The 22976-nt window shown below is 36.9% G+C and overlaps 1 protein-coding gene across 4 annotated transcripts in view; it reads right to left on the bottom strand.

The window, feature by feature from the left end:
- kmt2ca (lysine (K)-specific methyltransferase 2Ca) overlaps positions 1-22976 on the bottom strand; it is a 150455-nt gene that overhangs the window by 59672 nt on the left and 67807 nt on the right. For all 4 annotated transcript variants that reach the window (XM_082184953.1, XM_082184954.1, XM_082184955.1 and 1 more), the window contains exons 8-14: positions 19735-19897; positions 19043-19214; positions 14767-14881; positions 12570-12745; positions 10973-11136; positions 2362-2469; positions 241-1067 (exon numbers count right to left, since the gene is read on the bottom strand). In XM_082184953.1, coding sequence (XP_082041079.1) covers positions 241-1067; positions 2362-2469; positions 10973-11136; positions 12570-12745; positions 14767-14881; positions 19043-19214; positions 19735-19897 — 1725 coding nt within the window. The remainder of the gene's footprint in view (positions 1-240; positions 1068-2361; positions 2470-10972; positions 11137-12569; positions 12746-14766; positions 14882-19042; positions 19215-19734; positions 19898-22976) is intronic.

The raw sequence follows: 22976 nt of genomic DNA, 5'->3' as shown, positions 1-22976 counted from the left end.
AAAAATGAGTGAGCGAGGCAGAGACTGAGCCAGAGAGAGCATAGTAAGAGCCTTTACATGTTAATTAATACACGCAACGCTCTGGCACTAATCAATGTGACGACGGAACATGGAGAGCAAAGGAATAATTACTGTGTAGCTAAAAATGTGGAGACAGAATCACTGTCCTAAAGAGACCAAGGCAAACCAGGAGCCTTTACCAAACAGCAAGAAAGACAGGCCAAAAACCGGGAGTTTTACCTGCTTTACCCTTGGCCTTCCAGGAGAGAACTTCCTCTTGGAGATGGCTGGCTTTCCCATACCTATCTTGGGCGTAAGAGGGAAGAAGGTGGTGTTGAAAACACTGGGGCTGTATCCAGCTGGATTCAGGCTGTGGGTTGGCGTCTGGCTTTGAGATATCTCCCTGGGCGAGGCTTCAGTGGAAAACGGGGACTGGGTCAACTTGGTCGAGCCCTCGGATGACATTCCCGGGGAATGCTTTAAAATGAGGCTCTTATCCTCAATGGGAGAGCTAAAACTGGAGAAACTGTGCTCGCTGACAGGTGTAGTGTCCATTTCCACAGTAGGACTGCACTCTGCAACCAGTGGTACACTATCAGGCTCAGGTAAAATACAAGTGACCTCGGGATCTACCACCTCCTTCTCTTCATGTTCTGGTTGGTCCTGTTTCTGTCCCTGCTCAATTTCCTCCACAACACTCTGGGCTTCTGGGACATTAGTCACCCTTTTATCCTTCATATTGGAGGTGTCTGAGGGACAGACTAACATAGGCTCTTCCTCTTGGGCTTGAGAGAGTTTGGGGGATGTTTCTTTGGTTGGCAAAGCAGGAAGAGCTTTTGAAACATCTGCTTCAGGTTCATCCTCTGTAGCTTCAGGCAGTTTATCCTCCGTTTCCTTCCCCATTTCCAAAACACCAATTAGACTCTGTTCCTGGTTTTGGTCTTCAGAAGTGGTAGAGGCCTGAAAGGAGAGGGAGGGTACGCCCACTAAAGTAGAGGAGCATGGAGGAGGTTCGGGACCCTCTGTCAAAGTGACTGTAACCTGGATCTCCTGGGGAGGTTCAGCAGCTGCAAAAAACACAAACCTAAGAACTCTGTGGCAAGAAAACACAATAATACAGAACACTATGCATGTTTATGGACAAGACTTACTGATTGAGAAAAAAACAAAACAGAAAAAAGTCAGCACACCAAAGCTCCAAAATATGCAAAAAAAAATTACAGTGGACTCACACACGGGTTACGTTTCAAGCATGCAGGCTCTTCGTCAGACAGTTAAACGTTTTTACCAAACAAGCCTTTATACTCAGAGTGGACAGTGACCCTATTCTCAAAAAAGAAAAACTTTGAAAAACCACCGCGTGTAGTATGTAAGAGACCACCTAGTTTTCACAATATCTTGGTTCGAGCAGATTTAACCCCTCCCTCACATTTTTAAAATGAAGTGCGTTTTGGCAATTATAGATGCAGCAACTGTCAACAATGTAATTTTACTTATAAAACTTAAACTTCCAAACATCCTCATACTGCACATACAAAAAAAAATAAGAGGCACTATTTCGTGCAAATCTGCCAACGTGATTTACATGTTGCGTTTCCCCTGCCGTCTCTGCTATGTGGGTAAGACTAGCAGATCTTTAAAAACCCGCATTTCTAAACATCATTGCGCTATCAGAAACCAAGATTCTAAAAGTCCGGTAGCTCAGCACTTTGCTAATTTTAGACACTTAGTCTCGACCTTACAATACGTAGGAATAGAATTAGTCAAAAATCCACGGCGTGGAGGGGACATTTAATCATTTAATTTTGAAACGTGAGACCTTTTGGATTTACACATTAGATACTATAGAACCTAGAGGATTAAATGAAGAATTTGATATACGTCCATTTCTTTACGATTTTTTTCTTCTTCATGGTTTTCGATGTATTTAAGCAGGTATCATGTTTTTTATTATTATTAATTTTGCATGTTTAAATTTGACTTTCATTAGTCTTGTATTTTTCTTTTGCCTTTGTGTTCCATGGCTTTTTATTATTATTATATATTTTTCTTTTTCATGTCTTTCTTTCTTCTCTCTCTCTCTTTTTTTTTTTTTTTTTCATGTGTTATGTGATTCTTGATTATTCACCTGTGAACAAAGGCTTGTTTGGTTAAAACTTCTAACTGTCTGACGAAGAGCTTGCGTGCTTGAAACGTAACCTGTGTGTGAGTCCACTATCAAATTTTTTGAATATTTTGGAGCTTTGGTGTGCCGAATGCTTTCTGTTTTTTATTATTTCTTTTGTCGACCCAACCCTGAGCATATTTTTGCTGGTGATGTGCGTTCTTTGATCTTGTTTATGCTGAGAAAGAAAAACTTACATGACAGAAACTCTTCTGGCAGAGTAGGAAGAGGACTAGTACTGAGCTCTGTCTCCAACGCCACTTCCTCCTCAGCCTCATTAACTTCTTCAACAGCCATGAAGACATCTAGATAGGAAAGGGAAGTGTTAAGTTGCACAAGGAAACAACTGTGGGACAAAATAGTTTCTGATCTATTCTGAACAGGCACATGGGCCAATGAAATGACATACATTTTTTGTTCAATTTAATTTATTGGAAAATACAAGCCTTTTTTGCCTTTGGCTTTTGGCTTGCTTAGTTGGGGACACTTAATATTCAACAATATTATTGACCTGCCTGCATTGACACCATTGTATGACAACTGAACTGAGCTTGATGATGACATCCCTGTTTCTTCCAGAGCAGCTGTACACATAAATTAACTAAATGAATAACTTTATTTACAACAGAAATTAACCATCATTGAACTTGCTTAAGCTGGACTATGACACTATTTTGCTGCGCTAAAAAGCGGTATATAAATAAAGGTGACTTGACTTGATTTGACTACAAATGCAATTTATACAAGCCGTAACTTGAATATACCATGTATTCAAGGTGTAAGGAAAACATCATGACTTTTGACTTGGTGGTTGTTACAACAATGGCATTTTTTAAAGCATTAAGACATTCTTGTCATTATTAACTCCCATTTGTTTTCCAGAATTAAAATAAATTGGTTTGGTCATCAGATCTTTGCCCAAACTACATCATAACATGCACAAAAGATTCTGACACACAGAGCACTGCATAAACAACAGTTGATAAACAGTTTGAAATAATAAAACAGCAGGTAGCCTAGAATCTTATTGCCACACAACTATGGTCAGTGCAGTGGAATTTGTACTGAGACTTTTACATGAGTTAAACCACAGAATGGCGCCACAAACTTATTACAGGTTCAATCTCCCTGTAGCAACTTGAGGTTTAGTGCATAATTCGACAAAGGACACACAACAATGATTGCTTATGTCCTGTTCCTTAAAGAGATCAAACCAGCAACCATTTAGAAACCATTCACAACCTGTGCTATCTTCAAAAACTGTACCACAACAAAATCTGGCATCTTTGAACATGAATATTACAACTCTATTTAAAGTGACCACTCACACCATCAATCAGATGAGAGTGCATAATTCATTCAATTAAATCTTATTTTCTACTATTATTTAATCAACATTTTATACATCTATCTTATATATCAATTAAACGGCGCTCTCTTTGCCCCCTCCTCCACCATACTGTTGCACTTCCTTCACTCTAAACAATGAACAGGAATACTCAAGCTGCCACTGTGGCCCACTGTGCCAGGCATCACCATGACAACACATTCACGAGCCCTGCTCTTGTTAGACACTGCTGAGATAGTCTCATACAGGGCACACAAAAATGAATAAACAAAACACAAGCAATGCTCTCCGCTCATACGTAAGACTTCAGAATAACTGCTAGACCAAAAACAAACAGTGTTCTAATGCTAAGCCTTACAAATGCAGGATTCAAAACTTCTAAGGACACATTTGTGCAACACCAAACTAAATAGATGGGCTGTAGACTGAATGAATGAGAACCCACTATGAAAAAATTTAATAAAAATACGAATAGGTGTTTGTGTGTAAATTAGGGGTGTTTAGTTTTAACAAATGGTTTGGGGAGGAGCTTAAAGTGAATACAGTATTTTATTCAATTGTATATTAAACTACTTTTTTTCCCCCCAAAGATCAAGACAATTTCTATTCTGCATGACCCCCTTTAATAATTTGGCAATGTAAAATCTTTATCACACCAGTAAAACATCTTGAATCTGAATGTAACCTGGGGTGTAAGATAACCATCAGAGACTCGGGATAGAACTGCCATCATTCAGAGAGCTAAAGAGAAGTGAGGTTGACTGCGATGTCCTGATAACGTCTTCATACTTACAATTGACTAGCAGCACAGGGAAGATGAAAGCCTCACTGGTTTAGAGCTGCTAGCTATTTTTAACCAGACAAGTCATAGACCCAGACAAAGAACACTACAACAAACCTACAAAGAACACTGTAATATGCTTACCTACACACACCTACAGTACATACATATTTTAAAAAATTAAGCTTGTCAGATATGTTGAGCTTGATAATTAAATTCTGACTCAAAATAACTTTACTTTGCAAGTTCGGTGTGGTCTTTTTTCATAATTTACTGACAAACTAGTCTGTAAATCTTCTAAGGAATGTGGAATGAGGAATGTAATATGTGTATTGAACATGGAAACTTATGTCACAAATTATCTGTAGAAAATGTGCAAGGTAGTTTGGCATGCAAAACTTAAATTAAACTGTTGTACTGTTGAATTACATAAATGTATTAAGTGAGCTAATAAATCATTAGACAAATTAATATCAATTTAATGCAAAAAGATTTCTACTACATGATTACTGCGGCCAAAATAATTCACAATAACTATATTCAAAAATAAAATAAATAATGCTAAAGTTGAATTCATCTTTAACTTTAATTTGCATGTTCTCTTTTTTGGCCACATAATCAAAATTCAAATACGTGTGTGGGGAGAAAGAGGTTGCAACCATAACTATACAAATACGTACATTAAGAACTTGCAGCACTTCAAGTAGACTGGGGTGTCTAACAATTACTGATGCGTTATTAAAATTCCGATATTATCAGTATGCATTAGCCTGATAATCGATATTTAATTTTTCAATATCACGTCAATAAGGATATATTGTGTCACCCCAAAAAACAACACATAAAAGCAATAATGTATCAGAGGAAATTCTATATTGTGCAGTGTGCCACTAAGGAACGAGAGAGGTTCAAGATTAGCCAAGCTTCCCATGAGCGGCAGCATGTAAACATGCCTCGGGATACCTCAGTGAACATGTAGAGTTCAAACAAGAGCGAAGGCCGCTGAGGTCATGAGGCAGTGATGCACAATGACTGCAGTCTGACTGGACAGACAAGGGAGAGAAGGAGCTTATAACAGGATACTGACACAATCCCGCTCCAGAGAGCAGAGAAGTCCTGCTGGCTGATTCTGCACACTGGCGCTGAGTTTCAAACACCTATTATTCCTGACCGGGCGCGCCTCAGGGTCCGCAAACTCCCATAAGCCCTCACACTGACTTCACTCGTCAATACTCACCTGATAGTGTCAACCGGCAGCGTTGCACACCGCCTGAGAGCAAAGCAGATGAACTTAAAGGATTTATCATTCCCAGTGTGTATATGACATCAGACAGTCACGGGCTCTGGCCTCCAGCCTAACAGATTGACACTTCATACAGTAGCTTCCTGAAAGAAGCTGATCTCAAAGCAGCTATGCAGCAGCTACAGTACCATTAGTCATCTGTGCACGAGCACAGGTGATTGTGTTGTTTGTGAACTGGGTCATGTGAGTAAGCGTGACTATGGTTCTTTTCAGCAGAGTCAGGATGAATCACTGATGGCATCACGTGTCCATGGCAACAAAAACCTTCAGATGTGTGGTGGAGTCGTTTTACCACAACCTTGGGAAAATACCCCCTCAAACATATGACTAACACATAATGAGCTTCTATGATTACCTGCCAATGAATGTACTAAGGATACTCAAAATGTACTAAAAAAATACTGGTACTTCAATGCCAAAACAAGATGAGGGCTTAAAAGACTATTGGTTTTTAAATAGTCGATACAGTGCCTGACTTGCCAGAAACGGCAACTCCAGAGACTCTCTGTCATGAGGAAAAGAACTGAAAGTATGCATATTTCCATTGCCACATGCTTGTTGCATTGTAACGAAATGACCCAATGTCCGCTTCTGGGCAACCCTGGATTATTTTTTAGGATGGTTCACAAAAATGTTGGTTTGTATGTGAACACTCTGACTGAACTTCATCTCAGACACCCGCAGCACATGCAGTGCAGTTTGCCAACAACTCGCTATGCGAATGATAAGCTGTTAGCATGCAAGGCCAACTCCTATGGGCAATATCTCACTTCAATGGGGAATACCTCAATTTCTTAAAGTTTCATGAAACCCCCCTGTTTTAGCCTGGTCGTTCACACCTCAGAGTAGAAAAAGTCTCAAGAAATGGCCTTGTAAAGCTATGGAAAAGTGGGAGTGTAGATGGTGGGAAGAGGGAAGAAAACAACCAATAAAATCCCTAAAATACACGGCGCTGCTTCACTAGAGTATATGAAATATGCCCAGAAACCTTAAAACACGCTTTCTCCGGTCGGTATATGAACTATATGATCAACGTTGCAAGCGTCGAGTGCTCTTACATTGTTACATTCATATTTCCTATCTTGTGGTAGTCAAACTTTAGCACTGACAGCATCGTAGGAAAATACAAACAACACTTTTGTGCTACTGTGCTGAGGAAACATACACTTACGACACATGTGTCCAAACAGTCAACAGGCAGAGGGGAACAAAACAGCTCTAAACTGGTCTTTCGTGACAATTAAGTGCGATAAACATTTTTATCAATGATTCCGTTCAGACTGACACAAACATTTGCATGCCATCAATGCAACAGATTATATAAAGAATAAACATTTGTTACATAAAGGGTTCTTAACTTTTTTCCATTGCGCGGTGAAGACAACTGGCCAACCATTAAGATTTTGCTCACATGCCTAGAGCCACTGCTTTTACATAAAACTACAACTTGGTGGCGCTCATGAACATACATACTATTTCTAAATGATAGTGAATAGCATAGGAAGAAACCAGAACCGACTCTCTTCTCTATTTGCTGGGGTTTGATAACATACACCACAGTGAATACAAATCTAAACGGCCGTTTTAAAACATGGAAACACTTTTTGAGTTACTTGCTTCTCTCTGACAAGAAATGTGCAGCTTTGTATGTACCAAAATAATTAGGGTAACCACTGTATTACTGCTGTTCTACAAGTGCCACCTACTGTCAGAGAGATTTTATTCAACCCATTTGCCATTTCTTTCCCCCACTAAGGCCTCAACAGACAAGAAACATCACACAAGAAAATCAGACCTAATATTTGTGCTGAACATTACAGAACTTTTTTCTTAAATAACAATAAAAAAATATACATTTTAGGTTGGTATTGCCAATGCGTATGTTTAAGCGCACAATTGTTTCTAAGTGAACCGGAGCTTCTAAAAGCAGCTGTAGTGACGCGATTACCAATTGCTTCTTTTATTTAGAAGGCGGGACTTTTTCCATTGCAGTTTTTCCCCATTCGAAGTGACTGAGTGAATCATATTGCTATACAGTATAGTCTTCGACTTGTTTTATATACAGTATACAACTCAACTAGTGACAGAACCAATCAACTACTTGGTGCAATCCTTAGCTGATACAGAAAATAAGGGTGGAAATACAAACCAAAAATAAAACTGTTCTACATAAATCAATCTGGTATTTGAGTTCTGTCTCAGTGGTCAAGCCAGATGGTTAGAAAATGTACAGTCAGGCTAGCAGAGATAAAAATAATAGCATGTCCTTATTATGGAATTAATTGTAATCTCAAGGAACAGCACAACGAAGATTTGTTTTGTTGTTGTTTCTTAAATTGTCCAGTGAGTCTATCATTCTGTGAACCATTTTTTCCATTTTCTCTCATTTTCACGCTTTATTTCATTACTGACGGTTTAAATAAATAATTACCTCATTTATATTGTTACACCAATGTTTACTTCACTGAGAGGTACCTCGTGCTTGAAAGCTAATATTTTAAATTCAGTTTTTAATAACCTTTAAAGTCAACATGAAGTGACATCTGCAAACTATTTTCAGTAATGTGATGTTTAATGAGAAAATGGGAATTGACAAAATAACAGGGATGGACGGTCGTTTCAGAGATTACAAAGACAAACACTTTTTCCCCTTAGAATTAATATGTAAAAAGTACACAGGGCCATTATCATTTCATGCCGACTTCACAAAAGAGATATTATGCGGCCCCAATTTGTCCCTCCTCCAAAACACGACACTGAAAAATTAAGTTGTCCAGTGACTCTATTAGTCTATTGACTGTATATTGTTTTTCATTTTCTGACTTTAATCACACTCTTTTTTTTGTTCATTTTAATTACTGTCTTTGCGTCAATAATTACCTCTTTTTTTAGTCTATTAGTCTATTGACTGTATATTGTTTTTAATTATCTGACTTTATCACACTCTTTGTTTTTGTTCATTTTAATTACTCTCTTTGCGTCAATAATTAGCTCTTTTTTATTGTTACACCAATGTTTACTTCACGGAGAAGTACTTTGTACTTGACAGCTAATGTTTTAAATTATTATAATTTTTAATTGGATAAACTTTTAAACATTAGCATGTGAGTTTTTGTTGTGGTATTAATATTGGCAATGAGAACTGTGATATTTCAGCTGTGAAAGTTCAGCAACTAAAATGCTTGTGTCGTGACAGCCCTAGTATGTACGTGTGCATGTGTGCACTCAGCGTGTGTTTATCAGGAAGTGGGGGTGTGGTAGGGTTGGTTAACAGGTGGGCGTCTCTGTCTTGATTAGAGCCGTCTCTCTTGGGGGCCCAACAATGGCATGATTGCTTCCTCTAGCTGCTGGCAGTGGCCCAGTGCATTGCTGCTGGCATGACTGGCTTTACAAAGAGCCCTTACAACCGGGTCTGATTGTATCCTTTTCTGCCAACCACATGCCAACATATATCAACTCCCCACCACAGGCCCACAGGAAGAAAATAAAATCATTGGTAATAAGGTGCAGTTGGGGGATGTAACAACCGCAAAAGGCTCACTGCAAATTCATCTCTTTGCCATCAGGCTACAGGAAGAGTCCATTCTCATTACAATTCCTAATAATGGGCCCAAAGAAAATAAGATTTGCTTTTAGCTTCCAGGGTCTTGATGATAGTTCACCAGCTGGGACCACGAGCACAGGAAGCAGATTCATTTTCTTTCTTCAACAGCATTTTTAGAGAGCTTTGTAGTGTGCAACAAAAAGATAAAGTATAAAATCTGAAACCCAATTCTCCATGGTGAACTCAAAAACTAGCCATAAAGTCAACATGAAATGGCATCTGCAAACCATTTTACTTCTGTAATGTGATGTATTGCCACGTGAAATTGGATGTTAAATGAGAAAACGTGAAGTGACGTGATTTGAATGACAGGGATTGGTGGACAATCATTTCAGAGATTCCAAAGACAAACACTTATTTCCCTTTTGATTGAGTATGTAAAAAGTAAACAGGGCCACATTCATTTCATGCTGACTTCACATTGTACTAGAGAGTGAGTATGCACTCCCCATGCGTCCCTCCTCCAAAACACATGACACTGAAAAATGCAAATGCTCATTTAGGGCAGATTATGAATGATGTATTAAGATATGGCAGCGGTGTTTCTCAACCTGCTCAAACGCTCAAGTCTCTGGCTGAACTGACAAACACACTGTAATTACAATCAGTGACAGCACTGAGGCCCACACATTACATCTCTGACACATTAAATGCTGCAGCCTCAACAGAGCCTCTGTGACTAATGAAGAGTGCTTAACATCACAAAAACCCAGCCTACAGCAATTTACAGTTGATCAACATCACACATAGAACATCAGTTGACAAAGTCCACAGGAAAACAATACCTCAACTTAAGAAAATAGAATAACCTATAAAATAAATAAAAACTCACATGGAGAGCTGATAGAACTGGTTAAACATACAGACGTATTCCATGGAAGAACTGATATGTTTGAAATTATATGAAATTAAAACCATGGGAAGAAATGGAAATTGTGTGAAAATAAAGAGACCAACTTAATATTGTAAATCTATAATTGTATGTATTTACATTTATGTAACTGGCACAAAAGCCAAGCTTTGATTTGAATTATATACCTTTTATGCAAACATGTCAATAAAAATAAAGAAATTATAATACATAATGTAAGAAAAAAAGAAGGAAAAATAAATTCTAGGTTATTCCTGAACTCTATAAACACACAGCATAACAAAATTAAATACAAAAATGAAACTAAACCAACAAACTTTTTCTTAACATTTTTAGATATACAAGCATGTTTAATTGTGTGTTAAAAGAAACGATCGGCAATGATCAGTTATGTTAATTATTTTAATCAAGTGTTCAGCACTAAATACAGGTCTAAACATGAACCAATCAAATCACATTTGATGCTATTCAAAAAACGCACGTGACTACATAGCATCTGTAATATAAACCCTGCAATTTGCTAGCGATAAATGCTTTAGTTTAAAATAATAATAATTTGTGCTATATCAACACTGATGTAGCAAGTAAGACCCTTCCTGTGAAATCGGATCAAAAATGATAACAGGAGATGAGTTCAATATGCAGGTTCATGCCAGGTGTAAACGGCAATCTGTCTAAGCTGACCGGACACAGATGTTAAAAGCTGGTGTAAACAGGGGCTTTGCATAGAGCAGTTTGTCCCAAAATTTAGATTCCCCAACCTAAAAAATCCCACAAAAATACATTCTAGGATAGTATTTGCTCTAGAGTAATACAAAATAAATGGCATTTTCATACAACAGCACTCTAGTACTCTATAATACAGCCAACTGCAGCCAAGTGCTGAGAGACATGTACTCACCCTCGATTGGCTCTGGGTCAGCGAGCGAAGGCTCCTGGTTGCTGATGGGCTGATTGTGCCCGCTCTCCTCTTGAACCTGCTTACACACTCTGCAGGTGTACCCATCCTGCACCTGACTGTTAGGGTCAGCACCCTCCTGCCTCTCACAGTCCACGTGAACCCATCTGATAGAGAAAATGACAATAAACAACCATCTGTGACAACCATCAATGACCCAATCGAGATGACGGCGTAATTTCATTGCATTTATTTATTTATTTTTGGTAAACTGTTATTATTTGTTAACCTTTACATTACAGGAATTTCTAGTGTAAATACAAGCTAAAGTTCTAAGAACAGCACCTAAAGCAGGAATGTAGAGCATGTGATTTTGGTAAAGTTGAAATTTGTTACTGGAGCTAAAAAGTTCTTGCGTCCATCATGTTGTCCATAGACATTGTTTACTATGATGATCTGTAACTGTTTTTATAAGTGCCATACGCCATGAGCATTGTGTTTAAGATGTTGTATCAAGGTATTCAACTTTTAAAAAATGCATTCTGTGTCTGTCTGCAAGGTCATGTAGTGAAAAATATGGATGTAAACAATATTGTCAAACTAATCTCAGGCTACAATATTCTACAATATAACTATAATATTCTCTGAGCTATTTAAATACAACGACCTTTGAACGAATTATGTCAGTCACGTTTTGCAACTCTCGAAACATTTGCACATACATGACACATAACGTGACATACATGATCACATGTATGATCCCTAGTTAGTTGTTAAAGCAAGAGAAACAAATCCATCTGCCTAACAAATTATATGAGCATTTTTTCCATTCACAAAGACATCATTGAGCCATTTTAAAAAGCTGGCGATTCAATTACAACGTTCTATGGAGACCTTTTGCAAGATAATTTCTCTTTTAGTTAATCATAGTATTTGAAGCCTGGAGAGAAGTAATCAGCTAATATTCATCAATACCAGTCTTCACATCAGTAATGGACAACACCACTAGGCTGTAAGGACACATCAATGTAATCGATTACGTTCATTACCCACTGTTTATGTTCCTAGTCCCCAAAGGAAAACTCTAGAGCAGGTGCTAGTATGGCAGCGCTGTTTAATATTTACCCATCCGTTAGGCTAAAACCAGCCCAAATTGGGTTTTTAACCCAGTTTATTTTGATTTATTTTTGAGTGTAGTAATAATACTTAAAAATTAATGTCATGGTAGATGGTAGTCAAATTTGGCAGATGCCAACATTCTTGAAAACAAATAAAAAACTAAAGTAAAAGAATGTGAATTTTCTTTTTAAATATAACCTAGACTATATTACACATGGGTTACAATGTGTCTGAACATGGTTTGTCAACCACGATGTGTTTAGAGTAGTGAATTACCGCCTGCTGAGAGCAGGAAACCATTGAAAGGCAACTGACATTTGGAAACCAAACATTTAAACGCTGAAGGATGACACTTAATGAATTTTCTTAATAAAATAACATTTGAATGAAAATTGTTTTTATGCAGAAACCGATTCATTAAAGCAATAGGTCACTCGAGACTGTGTGATATTGTCATAGCTGAAGGGGTCTCATTTCCTACCTCTTACATGTACAGCATGAGTGTTTGTCTGTAGGACTGCCAGAGTCCTGATTCTGCCCACAGATGAGACAGAGTTGTGCTGAATCATGCTGCTGTTGACATCCTTCACACATTACACCATTAGATGACCACTGACCGTTAGGCCTCATGCCACACTGAGCACACGCCCGGCAGTTCTGCAAAACACAACGTTCAATTCACTCTGGCATCATTTCATGTCATGACAGCAAAACCATTTAAAGTGAACATGAAATCAAATTGAACCATTACCTACTCCTGTTCTTATTGAGCATGAGATAAATGCACATTACAATATTAAGGACAAATTATCTTACAACCTAACTGTTATGGCCCAATTAAATCCTAGTTGATTAAATTAAGGTTTTAGGCATTGCAAATGCTCTTTCATAAAGATGGACGATATGACCAAAATCTTATGGTATGAGTCATTTTAGTAAATACAATGGAATGGGCAATTTTTATTCTCATTAAAACAACATATAGCCTACTTATTTATTTTTCTGGGAATACAAAAAATAAAATAAAAAATCATTTATATTGTTTATAGTATAGTATAGTTTATAGTACTTTATGCCTTCCTCATCTTGACTTATTTTGGACATGTCTCACTCTATTTTCGCACTATTCCATGTTTAAATAAACTGTACATAATGTAAAGCAGTCTTGCCAAGTGATGGCAAATATACATATACATACAGGGGTGTAAACAGTATAGGAAATTATACTATTGCAATACTATTGCTTCATCCCTATTGCTTCATGTACTGCAGAGACCAACTTAAATTATCAAAACAAATAATTTAAAAAAAGCAAAAATGACAACTAGTATCTGAATACTGACACTTGAACTGAACAACAATTGCAATCTGAAAACTTTATGGGCTCTCTTAAATCAATTTGGATTGCGTTCCAGCATAATTACAGCTCTATAAATCCTCAAAATCATGTTCATCAGTCTGCATCAGCACTCAATAGGAGTAAAGCACCAGAAAAGTCCATGTCAATTAAAAAAAATCATAAATAAAAGGCACTTCAAGCTCATCAAAAGCAGCTTTTCAGCCAGCTGAAGAGGGGCAAGTATCATCTCTAATAACCACCCACAGACCCTTAGCAAAAAAACCAAGCCCTGTCAAGCCTCTGATGATGGGCAGACTCCTTTACTGAGTCCTGGATGACAGGTGGGGATTCTTGGCCGCCTCCACAAAGTGATGGGAGCAGTCTGAGTGGGATCTGTGTGGGATTTGGTTCAGCTTTTATATTCGTTCAGATATGCAAGATATTTAGGGGTCTACTAGCAATCTAACTCAATTTAGAAAAGTGTTGTGTGGTCTCAGCCTCAGATGGCATACTCGCAGATCATGGACCATCTGTTGCTTACCACACAAAAAACAAAAAGATCTTTCTTAAAAATGTAAGTTCCAATTTGATTGGCTGACTTCATGCTATTTCTGGGCAAAGGGAGGACAGATTTTTAAATCAATTGACACAGAAACAAAGAGTATGTTCCAATGGCCCAATAGTGCTCTGTTAAATATATTTCATAGGGCATTTGACCATCTTAAGTTGGCTTTGCTACAGTCCCAAACAACCTGAACATTATTGAGGGTATTACTTAAAATGCATAACATTTGTTTTTCTTTTTACACTTATCAATGGCATCTAGTCAAGAGGTGTGTATTAAACATTCTGATTCAATTACAACATGTCAAATATTTTTGGGGTTAAATCAAAGGGCTTCTTTATATTCTGATTCATCTGGAAGCTAATTGGTTTGATTTTGATTTATTATTTATTAAAAATCCTTAAGGAGAAAATAAACAGGGAAAAATACAAGGCTTTTATAGTGGAGATGAACATCTACCCCACAAATCACTCACACAGCTCTTCAAAGTCGTCCGATACCGTAAGTGAGGGTACAGGAGAAGTGCAGCATGCACATTAGGAATAATTACACCCAGGTAATGAATTCATCATGGTGATTAAAGCTAGCTCCAGCATCATTCCATGGGGAATATACAGTATGCTGATGAGATGAAAAACCAATGCACTCTTCAATCCCACAGTCCATAAACACCCACGGGTTGCGTGTTACAGGCTCAAAACAGAAATGAAAGCACAGTGTCTCAACTCTTCTCAAAGCAGGCCATTTGTAGTCCATACACAAACACAAGCTTACCTTGCACCTCCAGCCACTGGTGGGTATTGTGTCCACGATGGGCTGCAGGCAGAATGTGTGATACCCTTTATCACACATGTCACACACCAGCATCTTGCTATCCTCCCCTGGGTTCCTACAGACCAGAAAGAGGATACTGGAGATTAGAACAGAGGATGATTTCAGATACAGGGTTAGGGGCTTTTGCAAATAAGACATTCTGACCTATTATAATGTTTATATTATATGGCCAGTTAGGCAAGTTTCAGTGACAAGAAATCTGCCTATCCTGGGTGAAAGTGCTTTTAGCCAATCAGAAGAGAATTCATGTTTAATGTATAGTTATGTAGAGCGGAAATGGACAGTAAAAATGACCTGTTGTTTGCTGCAATCTAGCCCTTTGTTTTAAAGTTCAGCCTTTTTCATTTAGCATTTTCTTCTTTTTGTGTAGGGATGCACTGAAATTTCGGCTACCGACAATTTTCAGCATAAACAGCTATTTTCAGTTTCGGGGCAAAATCATTGACCCAAAACAGACAGTTAATTAGCACTTCTCCAATGGCACGTTTCCACTGTGTTAAGCGTCTATTTTGTGCACACAATGTGGATAAGCTACAACAGTTAAACATGTCAGCTGTGTGCTTATACAGCTTGTAGGCTAAACAATGTCACTTAACATTACACTTACCTAAAAAAAATCTATTTAATGTCCATAAACTCATTAGTTAGAAGAAAATAACTCTAGAGAAAAGCATTTTGTATTACATATTCATTATATTTTTACTTAACATGTTAGTGGTCTTTAATGTATGTTTGAATAAATCTGTCATGAAAACAAGTTATTACAGTTTATTGTTCTTTAAATGTTTATGTTTCACACACAAACTGGAGTAGAAACAATTCTGTTATTAAAAAGTTGATATAAAAACTGCCTTATGTGCAATTTAAATGTTTGTACAACCCATTTTTAGCTATTTTTGTGTTTGATTATTTAATAGATTATTAATTTATTTTTGTTTTCTGTTTTTGGCCCAGAATTTTGATTTCAGTGCATCCATACTTTAATGTAAAATATAATTTTATCGATATTATTTAAAAAAAACATTGTGTAAAGTGTAAAATTTGGATTTCTCTATTTCTTTCCTTTACATTTTCTACAATCATAATAATTATAATAAGTTTTATGTTATATAGCCCCTTTAAAAGGAGCTTCTCAAAGCTCTTTACAGTAAAACAATGCAAACATACAAACTCGTGAAAAAATACCTAAACAGTTAATCAACATTTTCAGGCAAAATTCGTGTGCCTCACCAATTTTAGCTGGAAGTAGGTTTAACAATTTAAAGCCCTATCAGCCATGGAGTGTAGACATGTTTTATGAACTACCGGAAGACCATGCTGAGGGGAGCGAAGTAGAGGTGGGCGATACTCCAAATTTCGGTATCGATCCGATACCAAGTAAATACAGGGCCAGTATCGCCGATATCGATACCGATACTTTTTCGTTTTAAAAGCATGCACTTGAACTTATGCACTTTCCTGTGCTAGAGCAGTGTGTCATGATTTATGAGGTGAATGCATCATTAATATGCTAAATCTGAATACGTTTTCATGACTACTAAATATTTTGTGATTTGTGCTCTCAACTCGCCTGTAATTATTAGTCAGTGACTTTTACAAAACTACCCTAATTATAGTAAAAGTACTATTGTACACTAGCCTACTGTTTAAAAGTTTGGGGTCTGTAAGATTTTTCATTCTCTTCTGCATTTATTTGATCAAAAATACAGTAAAAACTGTAATATTACAATTTAACATAGGCTATCTGTTTTCTATGTCATACTAAACTGTAATTTATTCAAGTGATCAAAGCTGAATTTTCGGCATCATTACTCCAGTCATGATGATAATTCATTTTAATATGCTGATTTACAGCTCAGGAAACATTTCTTATTATTATCAATGTTGAAAACAGTTTCATATTTTTTGTGGAAACCATGATGCAGAATTATTTGATGAACAAAGCTGAAAGAACAGCATTTATGAAGTAGTTTTTTTTTAACAGTGAAAAACCCTTGACTGTCACTTTTGATCTTGAATACATTGATCCTTGTTGAATAAAAATATTAATTTCATTAAAAAAATCTTACTGACGTCAACATTTTGAACCGTTATATACACTTTTGCTTTGTTTATAAAAAAAAAACACCCGATTGTTTCTCTGTCATCTAAGCAAGGCTTTGTTTCCCAAACGCACTGGTCCTGTGAGCTCAGCGAAGCACCAGCATCGAACGCTCTGTGATTGATTCGTTTCGTCTTGTATCCAGATGACTAGGAGAAAAAGTTCTAGCCTACACAATTATCCGCTAACATTCGCTTATTTTTCCATGTAGAAGCTTATTTTACGCACTGAATTGCGTGCTAAATTAATAAAAATTACTGGTAAAAAAAAAAACACATTTGGATCGATATTTTTATGTGAGGATCGATCCTTTTCGATACCACGTCAGTATCGATATATCGATACTCAAGGATCGATCTGCCCACCTCTAGAGCGAAGAATACTGTGTAAATCGTGATTCGAGTGTAAACACATTTATGCCAATTATGAACCAAGATGATCGTTTAAATGTACACGTTACTCCTTTTGTTATGCTACAATAATTCAGTGAGAAATATCAGAAGCAGTCATTTAATTAATGAGTTTCTTTTCCATTTCTATCTGCTACTGTTATTAAGGTGATTCAAGTTTGTAACTGGGCCGTGGGCTTGATCAAATTAACTGTCATGATCCATTTAGAGACTACCATCTGCAGAGAGACGTTTAATCGATTAAACAGCTGATTAACAGAAGGGGTTGTTCCCCATTCTGTCCGTTTCAAAACGTAAAGACAGTCTGCTCCAAACACAATGCATATGTTTCTATTTTCCAATATTTTATGTGAATTTTAGTGGTGTTCATTTAATTTCCACTTTTTTGCAACAAATTTAAAAATCAATATTGGTCAAACACCATGTATATATACACTATATCAACTGATCTACTCTCAAGACATCAGCATCAGCCATTAAAAATACACTGAGCCACCCCTCCTCAGCCCAATACAACCTTATTTTACATATTCACAAGCAAACAAACACCCCATTAAATTCTCCCCATGAGCAATAACACTTTCACTGTGGCTTTTCAGAGCCAAAATGTGTCTAAGTGGTAAATCAGAGAGGAGAAAGTCAGATTTATAGAGCTATGAGGACGTTCCAGAGATTTATCCATTTCCAGTCCTATATTTTCAGCCAATGCAAAACCACGTCATCTGATATTTACAGCCGCGCTGAGCCATTACATTCATTTTCACCCAGATCAAGACAGATGCACATTTTGCCTTTCCCAGCCGTGCTGTATCTGATTCCCAGTCCAGCAGCACATCACAGTGGAGAATACAGAGCTTAAACACAATACAATCTATTTAAACCACACTGCAATTGAAGCATTAAAAGAATAAACATGCACTGCAAACTCCACTGTAAAAAAAAAATCACTGTAAAAGATTCAGATTTTCTCTGCCTCCTCAAAACAATATATACATAGAAAGGCTTGTAAACAGATTAGATTTCTGTCTGACATCAGACGAAATGGATCTCCCAGCGGTCACAGTCAGTGTGTGGCTGGGATGAAAAAAAGGCCCCAAAAATGTTTTATCTAAGGGTTGCCATGTTTTCATCCATGACATAGATATTCCAAAAAGCAATATGAAGATGTCTAATGAGATCATGCAGTATACCAATGACTAACAATATACTGTAAAAAAAAAAAAAAAAAAAAAAAAAAAATATATATATATATATATATATATATATTATTTTTATCTCAAATAGAATGCACTTTCTATTTGAACGTTTAAAATGTTTACATTTTCTGCACTGATCTGAAAATCTATAGATTTATATCCACCTTATTTTTCATCTATAAGCGACCATATTACTTCAATGTATTGTCTTAATTATAAACGCACTGGTTTATAGTCCAAATAGTTTGACCGTTTGCTGCACTTTGTTCTTCTCGTTATTCCCCTATAGCAGTTTATGATTTAAAAGTTTTGCAGATTCACAGAAAACAGCTTACTTGGATATAGTAGAACATATAAAACAGAGCCGATAGAGGCTGAGCGGAAAGCTTTCTCAAATCTGCCACAAATCTAAAGGTAAAGAGTAACATTTTCTGAAGGACGAGTGATCAAATTCTCCAGAAGTCTGAATCTGCGATGAGTAATAATGTCCAGGTGAGCTGGATACTCACTTGCAAGCCAGGCAGACTTTGCACTCAGGACACTGCCAGCCGGCCCTCTTCAGCGGGGTCACAGTGATGTCCAGACAGGCCCCATGGTAATGCTGGCCACACGTGCAGCAAAACAGCTGATCGAGTAAGTCTCCAGAACTGTCACACACCAGACAGTTCACCTCATCTTTTGCTGAAAAGAGAACATGTATATAATGGGTCTCGAACTCCACACGGTATGTCTTAGATGCAGTAATATATCTGTCTTCGCGAGGATTCACGCAAACATTGTCTGTTATATCTTAAATAAACGTCCGGTTAACTGTTGGGGAAAATCATCTGATGTGTAACATTATATTACATCCAGCGGTACAGTAGGTCTGAATATATAGGATGTAAAAAAGTACAATCAAATCAAATCAAATAGTGGTATCATGGGGGAAAAAAAAGTTTGATGTATATTTTCCTTATAGATATTTGGTTTTGACCTGGAGTGTCCCAAATTTGGTGTATTGGTTATATAATTTTCAGTTTTTACATATTTGAAAAAAATATAATTTACATTGATTTTACACACTTAATGCAATATTGTAAGTTATAGCATATCGCAATTCTTGTGCAGGGAATTCGTGCAGACCTAACTAAAACACAAAACGCCTTAAGATTTTGTCAATGAATCAGCAGAAGGGAACGTGTGTACCAGAGAAACTCACATCGGATGAGGGCTTGCTGGATGTGATCCGGGCAGAGGAGGGTGTATGTCTTTATGTTCTGGAAGGTTCCGGCAGCAGCTGCACAGGGGTAATGAAAGGAGCGCCCACAGCTCTCCTCACAGCACTTTATGGTTGCTCCAAGGCGCTTACAGTATGCACAGCACTACAAAAGTTAATACAGATATATAAATATTGGTGGTGTCATTTCAGTTCAGTAAATACTCAGTACATCACAATTAGACATGCACAGCTCGGTTTCATTTAGATTATATTAATTTCAGGCCAATATGAACTGCTATTTTTACACAGCTCTAAAACTGCTCAAGGTGAATAATATTTTGCATTTATAATTTGTTTACCCTCTTTATGGTTTTCTTTAGATTAAGTAGCACAGGTCCCTAAAACTGAATCATTTGCTAGAGTGTTTTTTCCCCCTTGTTATTACCATTATTGTTATGAACATATCTCTGGTGAACACCTGTACGCATCCATGGACCGTAATGAACAGAATACACAAGCTTTTATGCAGGCTACAAATGCAAACTTGTTTTCAAATTTTCAAAGACATGTTTAAATGATAAAAATGTGTACTTGCTGAATGCCAATGGTACAAGAGAAAGTATTACAATGTTTTCCTTTCTAATAGAAAGGCAAATGCTATAATACTTTTTCACATTTACTTTCTTTGATTAACAGTTCTTTCAAAATGTATTCGTAAAATAATGAAGACGGAGAATGGGAGGTCCTGTACGTCTGCAATGGTGTTCTTGGCACAATCAAATTAAAAGCCCCTCTTAATCTGACCCTGCATCAAGTGCACTCAGATTAGTTTGTTGTTTAATTCATGTAATGCATCCATTTGCAGTTTATTTTCTGTACAGCGATTCAGTGATATTTATTATAGGCTACTATATTATCAGTGTCGGGATGGTTACTTTGGAAATGTAATAGGTTACAGAATACAAATTACCCTATAAAAAAGTAGTGTAACAATATAAAATACTTGATTAAAGTAATGTAATTAATTATATTTGATTATTTTTTTCTAAATTTCTAACAAATGTTTTCAACTGTTAATCATTTTCAAACATTTAAACCAGGCCAGGTTAACCTTACAGTAGTACTCAACACTGATTACTGTCAGACTTTCAAAATCTGTCATCACTTTAATTAAGATAATAATAATACTAAAAATAATAATAATAATAATAATAATAATTAAAGCACAGCAACCACAAAATTAGACTTTAGCTCTTCATTTACTTTGAGATCGTTCTGAGGTTGAATACAGATTTCTGGATGAAACGATTTTTACATTTCCAGCACTGGAACACATTTGTATCACTCGCCATGTTGGCAACTCTTAGATAGGTTGTAGTCTAAAGCTTTCAGTGGAAATATGGATTGATGTAATTGGCAGGCGTTGTGCGCTGCAAATTCAAACGAGAACCAATCAAAAGCATCAGAATAGCATCGCTTTACTTAACAGCCTTTAAATGGCAGAAGGCATCGTGCACAACAAACACAGGCAAAGCAACAAATTAATATTATTCAACATATCCTAGCTTTTTACAGAAAATATTCAGATGTATCCCCTTTGTAATCGTTAACATTTTCATAAGTAACTAATTTAACTACACATTTTTTCTCAGTAAATGCAACTGATCACAGTTACATTTATTTTGCAATTAAATTACATAACGCCATTAAACGTAACTAGTTACTCCCCAACACAGTATATTATTATACTTCCAGGCACATGAGATGAACCATGCCACAAACAATTACTGCATTGCAAACGGTACACTTTGTTTTTCTAAAAAAGAAACCAAAGGTGTCCTTTTAAGATGTACTGACACACATTTGGTGTGACCTTTAAAAGTAAAACCAAAACAACACATCCCTTTAAAACACCTTAACACAGTATGTGAAAATTCCAACTGTGCTGAAACGCTTTCTTTTTTTTTAAATCCCAGTGTAGGTCAATGACCAATAATACATAAACTGGGGACTCGAAAGGAACATAAAAAGCCTCACCGACAAGCAGCAAGAAAGAAGTGATGTGGCAAGCAATTACTGACAATTTTATTTATTTATTAGGGTAATATAAAGTAAGTGACTGCAGACATTATTATCTACATTCTGTTTCTTTATTTGCATTCTCTGTGAGGATTAAACGTGGTACATGCACTTCTTGGTTTGCAGAGTTTTTATTTTTTTTTATTTTTTTATAATTTGTTGATATTTACTGCAACGTAGTTTACTTCATTGAAAAACACATGCTATGTTTTAATTAAATTTGTTTTATATTAACATTAGACTTTTTAAATAATCTTTTAAAATAAAATGTACATTTCTTTTTGATGTAATAAAAAAAATGCAGTGGTAAATGGCAAAAATGTCCATAATTGTGTCACTCTTATAGTAGCCTTTTGCTGTAAGAGTGGTACAACACCATAACCCTGAACAGCAAGGTTGTCAAAACACGCTGTTCCTCTCGCAGGTCCATTTGATCGTAACATACTTCCCCCTCTTTCAGCGTGTATTTTTTCAGCCTTTCAGATATTTCCAGTAAAGCATTCAGGATCAAGGCAAATGCCATTCAAAATAAGGACTAGGATGAAAACTGGCCAGACATTTAAATCACCACCATGGAAAAAGCACTCACACTTTGAATAATAGAGAAAGCAAGGGCCTGAGAAAACGGCCCTAAACTAAAAATGTCTCTAGTCAGCACTCTCTTTAGCTCTCTCATGCTTTAGAAACCCTTGGCCTAAGGCCCAAATGCAACAATCTGCAAATACCTTTTAACACCGAGCTTTAAGCAATTATCGCCCAGGCGGTGAGTCCACTGAGGCTGACAGCAGCCTATACCCACAATGCTATTTTCTGAACCGCTCTGAAGGACAGACATATAGAGCTCTATGGCCATACTGTCCACTCTCAGGGCTGGCTGGGTGTTGAGTATCTCATCTCTATTCCATGCCTCATATTATTGAAACCATCCCCTCAGATATATCCTTCATGGGGTGAAAAAGCTACAGCTGATCCATTATTGCTGCCAAAACTCCAAGGACACTATTATAAAGTAGAACAGCATTCCCTCCTTGAAATCCTATATGCAAAGAGGCATAATGGCAGCATTCCAAACAGAGCAGGCCAGTGATGAAAGATGCAGTAAAGTGTTGGATGAGTGTGCCGTACTATGCACAATGTCAGCTGGTTTGTGTCTCGGTCAGTCA

The sequence above is a fragment of the Leuciscus leuciscus genome (genome assembly GCF_965113295.1).
Source record: "Leuciscus leuciscus genome assembly, chromosome: 11".
Classification (NCBI taxonomy): Eukaryota; Metazoa; Chordata; class Actinopteri; order Cypriniformes; family Leuciscidae; genus Leuciscus; species Leuciscus leuciscus.
The sequence above is the reverse complement of the archived record's forward strand: the minus strand, read 5'-3'. Positions and strand labels throughout refer to the sequence as shown.